General features: G+C 40.7%; 1 protein-coding gene across 2 annotated transcripts in view; it reads left to right on the top strand.

Moving 5' to 3' along the window:
* The window catches only part of RARB (retinoic acid receptor, beta), a 195528-nt gene that overhangs the window by 92495 nt on the left and 95329 nt on the right, over positions 1-7704 (top strand). The window contains exon 2 of one of the 2 annotated variants that reach the window (XM_009882152.1): positions 7064-7154. The exons of the other annotated variant lie outside the window; for it this stretch is intronic. Within the exon in view, the coding sequence (XP_009880454.1) occupies positions 7064-7154 (91 nt within the window). The remainder of the gene's footprint in view (positions 1-7063; positions 7155-7704) is intronic. 2 annotated transcript variants of the gene reach the window in all.

Raw genomic sequence — 7704 nt, forward strand, 5'->3', positions numbered from 1 at the left:
GTGTCCTGATTAGACTCTCTTTAGCTATTCCTCTTCTTAAGGCCACTCAAGGCTGGAGGGCAGAAGCATGAATTCTTTAATTTCTCCTTTAGAAGAGCCAGGTGTGTTTTCTCAAAGTCTCACAGCTCAAGCAAATCCTCTGTGGTTGCGCCAATATATTTGTATGGAAGAGGTGGCACTTCTGGGGTTTTTTTTTGTTGTTCTTTCTTTTTTGCTGGAGGAGATCCACCCACAGCCCCTTTGAAGACTGCTGATAAGATGAGGGAGAGACTGAGCTTGGCCTGTAAAAACACTACTTAGGAATCTCTGCTTCGGCTGTTGGGTCCTGATAGGAAGCAAGAGAGTGGAGTGGTATTTGTCAACATGTCGTTCAATTCTCAGTAAGTTTTACACTTCACTTAGATCTTTGTGCCTCATTTTTTCCAGTGAGGTTCTGCCTGATAATTTGTGTTGGCAAAGCTCTTAGCCTTTCCTACATGCTTGCGCAGTTCTGCCTCCGAGTGACATAATGTTCCTGCATTGTTCAGCTAGCAGAATAGGCTTGAGTATCAGTGGTGTGTGCTTGTACTCTTAGCAAGTCTGGTTTTAAAAAAATAAAATAAATTAACAAGTTTTAGACAAAATTAGGAATCCAGCAGGTGGAACCTTAACTTTTTAAGTCTTTAAATAACTTGTACTCACTAACTTGTCATTTAGTCTAGTGATTTAAGATCTGGGTGAAAATAACATGATGGTGTACTTTTTAAGGAGAATTCCATCATGTGTCTCAGAATTGGGAGTGTGCACATGCTTCATTCTTGTTACTAAACCTCCTATGGGTTGAGGCTTACTTTCCCCATCCATCAATCTCAGTAATTCATTGAAGAAGTTGACCCACAACCCGGTTTTCTGGCATATCCTTAGGGATACTTCATGCCAAAGACAGAATGGATGGATGCAGCAAGGGAGAGATCTCGGAGCCATTTTTGCAAAGGAAAGAGTTTCCTTCCGTACATTCTTCTTTGCATGTCTCCATTTTAAAAATGGGTGAAGTCTGTTCTTCTGATAGCCTGGTAAGAATACATGGAAGATCATTGTCCCATGAATGAGAAGCCTGTTCTGGAAGATATTTGCCCAAAACTGTGGATGGGTTAAAAGGAATGTTTTTTTCAGTGTGATAGACAATTTTCAAGGTCTGTGCAGAATTGTTCAGTCAGAAGGTGGCTCAGGATAACAAAATGAAGAGTTTTGGTCTGATTACGCAAAACAAATTTGGTAGTTTTATAGACCTGTCAAACCTGAATGCTGCATAACATGCTTGGAGACCACCTTGCACGTCCTTCACTACATGTGGCACAAAAGGTTCCAGAAGGGCAAAAAAATTCATGATACTGTGCAATGGCTGGGTTAATATGCTGTTGACCACCACAATCTCTAACTGCACCCCAGCTCTGTAAGTCATCTTTGATTAAAGCACGTGTGTCAGTCATGATTTCCTGAGCATGGCCACAATATCCCTGGACATTCAATCTCTTCTGTGGCCCAGTCTGGCAGACCAAGGGTATGGGAATTTGCAGATCTACTTAATCATATAGGACTAGCTCAATGAAGCAGGTTGAGACCATGCAGATTTTTCTTTGTGGACTTAAATGGCAGAAGGCAAGCAGAATTTGAGGAATGCACCAAAGAACAATTTGATAGGTAGAGTTTGAAAACCAGGAAACATCTTGCAAGTGTTTTAGACTGGACATCAGTCATGCGGCTGCTGCTTGTTCTGAAAGCAAGTGGAGTCCAGCCCAGACTGATTTTTGCTGAGATCTTGTCTGTTTGGATGTTACATTGGTATAACAATGTAGAGTGAGAACGTGGTCTTTCCTTTTTGAAAGAGTTGTACCTGCAGCAGCCCAATCGTGGACAGTTATTGTAGCATAAAAGAGATATATAGAATGCCTTACCTGCTCAGCGTAGTTACAATATGATAACCTGTATGCTTGTAAAACCGACCCCATTAGCAAAGTTTACTTTTCGGGCTACATCAATAAAGTTACAGTGATAACAATGTTCCCTGAGAGAATGTGTGCCCTCAGTTAATTCACACAGTATCGATGGCCCATGATCTACAAAAGGGACACCAGTTTCCCAAATACATGCCTCATCTTCTGTGTAATCCTACCTCATTTACAGCAAAAATTCCTGCAGACTGTTCCCCAAACTGTGCCCAAACAGAAAGTACCTCTGCACGATAAAATGAAGGTGTGGTTGTACAGTATGTTAGGGCAACAGGCAGAGTAGAGGTATTGGCATGATGACCATTACCGGTGGATTTCAGGTGGTCTCACCACACTGTCATTCCCATCATAACCTTTGCTAGCCAGGTAGCCATGCCGGCACGTTTTCCAGTCACTCCTTCATTTTTGCCTTTTAAGACAGGACATTGGAATGTTCTTTCAGTGGTTGATACAGGTTTGGGAGGTAGCTAAGCGGGAATTGGATTATCATGAATACATGTGTCAAGCTGCTGAGCTATGGATCTATTGCAGTTTACACTAATGGCATAAGCCAATCCAATCTGTATCAGGCTTTGTGTGACCAGAGCTCTGCACAAGAGTATTTTGGCTGTCACTGCCCTATGGGATCCCTCGATATGGGTTGTCCCTGTAGCAGTGCAGGAGCACAAGCCCTAAATGCTGCTCAAGTCTATCTTAAAGTTAAATAGGGCCTAGGTAAGATTCAGTCTTTGTTAGGATATATGTCTGCACTGAGCTGTAGTTCCAGTTGTTGCTCGGTAACCTTGGTCTTTTGTTGGAAGAAAGTCACTAGGGTTAACTTTTCACTAAGAGTTTAAGCTGCCATCAGTGAACCTCCAGAAATACTATTGTCCCAGTTTCTATTCTGATTCTGGTTACAACTAGGGTTGTAAGTTTTCTGTGTCTGGAACTCTGTTTTTTCTGCATTTTCTAATGTTATTTATTTACACATTGTGAGACACCTTTCAGGATATCAGAACATCAGGAAATACTGTCCTTTTGTTAGGTAACTTTTTTTTTCCCCTCCCTAAAAAAGGCAGAAACAAAACAGTTACTCATACAGCCTTTTGGAATCTCTGTTTTATTTTTAATGGAGCTCTGTGCTCTTTTGCCTTCAGCCAACCATGAGCATATTCAGCATATAGGAAACTTTATTGTTAAAAGTAGTATTCTCTGCAGTTTAATATCGATATTTCTACTTGCTCTTCTGCTCTTTCCTACATCTTGCTTCTACTTACGTTTTATAGATCTCCCAGCCCTCATTCTCCCTGGATTATATAATGCAATGTGTCAGTGCCATGCATGGCACTCCAGTTACCTCAGCATTTCCATTATAACTCTGTGTTTTGAGGGATTTATAGGCTAGCAGTAAAAATCTCTTTCTTGGCTAAACCTTGAAACAGCAGTTTCTGGTCATTTAAAAAGAAAACAAAATGAAACAAACTTTCTTTCCCCGCGCTTCTCTATTTTTTTCTGGCAACCATTTAGCAGTGGTATTTGCACTGCAGGATCCTCCTAAGCAGCAAGTGTAGATTCAGTATGTAGCCAATTTTTAATGTAATAATGCTTTTCCTTTTTATATCCTTCAAAAATGCATGTCATCCCCTGTTTAGGCACATGATGTCATTGCTTCTTTGCCAACCTTTCTGGAGCCTACAGCAGTCAGCCTTTGGGGCCTCAGAGAAGTGTGGTTTGGTCTCTGTTTTCCTTTATTTGCAACATGGATGTGTTTTTAAAAAAAATATTTATCCTTCTTTGTCTCAGGGCCCAATAACTTACTATCTCCTCCTGTGTCACAGAGCTACAAATTTATCACAATCCAAGAAGACATTGGCTATCGATGAATATCTAGAATATCAGGGCTATTACCAAAAACAAATTTGGAAAATATATTAAATCTCATGCTTTAATGCGTAAGTGATTTGCTGTTAGAGAACAGGCTATTAGAGGATCTATGGGTGAGTTATACTTCACCAATTGCTAGGGATTCCTGTATTTTCCTTAGAAAGATCTAGTAGCAGTCACTCTCAGAAATGGATTGCTGAACCAGGTACACTTCCAGCTTTATCATATAGGGCAGTTCTCTTCCCCTGGCTCCGGGCCAAAGGAGTGTAAAACGCAGTATGGATTCTAAGAAACATGGTTGTGTGCTCAAGTTTGTGGAGTTGAATTATTTTTATAGCCTTTAAGTTAAGCAATCAGCTCTAAAGGCATTTTTACAAATACATATCCACTGATTAAAACAGACAAAAAAGCCTTTATCAGTAAGGGACTCGCAGACTGGTTGCATGCCCGAGTTCTGGGTCTGGAGCTGACGAACTCTGCTTTTCCCATCTAAAATAAAAGACTGCTCTGCACTGAATAGTCTTTTGCGAGTTGCTGTTATATTTCAGGCCTGAAGTAATTCTTCCTGTTACGTGCAAATTCCGGTTTTAGTAATTGCGAGCTGTACAAAGTAGTATATAGGAGTCAGAAGAAACCCCTTTTTGACTTAATTTCACTGTGATTCATGTTTTTCCATGTCTTTTGTGCCATTTTCATTCCAGTAATTTTACTGTTTTATTTTCTTCAGGGCAATTCGTGCTCAGGATTGATACCCATTTCCTCAGGACTACCTTGGAGTTTTAATATTCAGCTATTCTCTTGTGACCCAGTGTTTTTCTTCCCCGTAATCTTTTGACATCATTCATGTTTTTGAGACACGAAGAAAACATCCTCCAATACTAAAAAATACATTTAGTGAAGGGGGATTCAGGTTTTCAGATTGGAAACCCTGTATCACCAGTTGAGGGGGGAAAAAAAAAACCACAGAAAAGAAAAGCTCCAAGCAGACAAGTACTGTTTCATATTAACATCTATTCTCAATGAAGAGGTAAAAATCAAAGCCCCTGTGTGTGAGGCAGGGTTAGTGAACTGCCAGTGATTCTCCCAGCAACTGACACAAAGGAATCTGTGAGTATCAAAGCTGAGGCAGCAAGCTTAGTGTCAGCTCTTGCCTAGGGAGTAGAAGAAAACATCACTTTGTCTCTGCTTTCACTGCTTAAACACACACATCATTCACTAGTAACCATTTACTCTGCTGTCAAAACTGTTTCAAGAGAGTGCTACATTTGATTAATAGTAAAATGCATGCATTAAAAAAAAAAGAAAAAAAAAAGGTCCACTTCCCCTGAGGTATGTTTATGAGAATTTTTGCATGTACTTCTTAATTTTTCCATCCTATAAATATGCCTGTAGTATTCCAGGAGTACTCTGTTGCTTCTAGTAAAGTAATTTTTATTAGTGCGCCCAGTGCACTCATCCTAATTCTAGTTAATGCTCTCTCTCTCGGTGAAGCATATTATGGCATCCTCAGCCTCTTGTACTAACGAAAAAGTGACCAGCACAAACATGTGTGCAGTACATGATTCATAGTGCTGCTTTCTGAATTGTCCAGTGGGTAATTGCAGTACAAAAACCAGAGAAACAGATGTAGACCCTAAACCTTGGCTGTAAATTTTTGTTTTATGATTATGGGTTTCAAATGTGCTATGTCACACTGACAAATATACAGTAACACCAAAGGAAATAGATTTCTGACTTGAACTTTTGCTTTTTATTTCACTTATGGCTAAGAATATGTTTATTGTAAAGTTTCTGCCATCACAGTCTGAGAGAAAACAGATTAAAGCAGTGATGTGAAATCACAATTTCTTTACACGGATAAAGTAGAAGATATTGGAGAGTTGTTGCCTACTCACACCTCTGTGGGAGCTGGGTAGGCATTTAAAATATGTGGCAATACTTAAAGTTTCATTACATTTGAATTAGAGGGCTATTAGTTATTACAATAATTATGGTTAGTCCTGATCTAAATTAGAAAATACCCCCCATTTTATGAATGTAACTTTTCCTGATACTCCGTTTAAGGAAAACAAGTATCATACTGTTTCAGAGTAAAATATGAGATACATAAATTACTGTATTGTAGAAATAGTATGTGAGCAAACCACTAGGTTATTTGAAGAATTTGTTAATTACATGTGGTTTTAGTAATAAGTATAATTTGTAATAAAACATGATGAGCTACCTGGCTCATTTAGATACAGTGAGAAAAAGCAATCTTTTTCAATTCATATGCAGTTAAGTGTGACTTCCTGACATTTACTTTCAGAAGTTACCAGTCTACATATTGAGGTACCATGGGCAGATTTTATTTTAAATATGGTTTTATGACTGCTAATGGAATAAACATAACTGTATTTCTGTTTGTCTGATTTTGTTTATTTTAACTCATGTGGGCAATATGTTTTTCTTGGCATAAGCTTAAACTGTTCCGAGAGCCTTGGTCCACACAAAATGCTGTTTTCTCCCTAAATTGGAGACTGAAAAAACATGCTGTGTTTTGTATCATCCTTTCCAGTTATTTTTGTGGTGCTGCATTACATATTCCAAACTTCTCATGCGTCCTGTGTCATCTGGTTAGAAAATACTGTCTTAATTTAGCTTTGCTACTGAAAACAAAATTGTAGCAATGTAGCCAGCTGAGGTTTTAACAAAAATTTAGCCACTTTTCCACTTGCCTTTTTAATACAGCGAATGCTGCTTGCTCTGCTGACGTGGTTTAAACAAGCCTTCCCTGAAGGTTTTTGGATAAACGTGCACTGTGCATAATTTCTGGATTACAGAACGTCAGGGGCTTCTTCAGCTGGAGGAGTCTGAGCTAGGGGATGACACCCCGACGGACCGAGAAAGTCCTTAAAAAGATGCTGTTAAACTCCAGCATTTGTAACTCTTCTGCCTAGAGGGAAGACGGAGAAGAGAGGCTGCCTGCTGCAGGGACAGCCAGAGCTCTCCCACCGGAGGGAAAGGAGCCTAAGAAAAGCTTTTGTTTTTATCTCTTCAAACGGATTCACTTCCAGATTGCAGCAGGTCTTTCTGCTGGCCGATGGTTTTCATCGTGGGTATATCGGTTTCAGGGAACAAGTGTGTGTGCTGTGTGTGGGGTTTTGTTTTGAGGTGGTTTTTTTTTTAAATTCTTGAACCTGTGTGAAAAGTTTTGTTAATACAATCTGCAGGCATTGTCTGTCAGAGAGCGTTCGGTTCATCAAAGGACTTTTTGTGGAGAAGGGAGACCGCATCCATTGAAGTGGCTGAGCAGGTCCCAGCGCCAGTCTCTGCCCAGTGTTTCTTTACGGTCGCCAGTTGTGTGCCATGTCTGTGCGCAGCTTCCCCTGCTCCTCCCGACTGCCATCTTGGGCTTTTCTAGAAACAGACAGTTATCGAGGAGCTTGTTTTCCAGTTTCCAAACCCAAGCTAGCTTTGGGGTGGGAAGAGAGGCTCCTTCATGGCTGGGGGAGGCCCCAGGCTGGTGCTCAGTCCGCCGGGGATAAGCAACTGGGCTCGTTTGCTTAAGGACATCATCCTTGAGCTCGTGTCCTTTCCAGTGGGGCAGAGGGAGTGTTTCCAGGCTGTTGTTTTTCATTTTTAAAGTCACTCCATAGGAAAAAAGAACTGGCTGAGGCTTCAATGGATGGCGTGTCTCTCTGTGAGCAAGACTTTGCAGAAGGTGGTTATTTACCTAAAAAGCAGAGGGCTCCCTGCTGGCTTGATGAAAATGGTGGGCCACCATGGTGCTGGCTGTGGTGTCCTGGCCACAGAGCTGGGAAGGTGTCGACACCTACTCCTGCCATGAGGGAGGGCTGACAGGAGTGTGGTT

Source organism: Charadrius vociferus, unplaced genomic scaffold (assembly GCF_000708025.1).
Source record: "Charadrius vociferus isolate BGI_N301 unplaced genomic scaffold, ASM70802v2 scaffold303, whole genome shotgun sequence".
Classification (NCBI taxonomy): Eukaryota; Metazoa; Chordata; class Aves; order Charadriiformes; family Charadriidae; genus Charadrius; species Charadrius vociferus.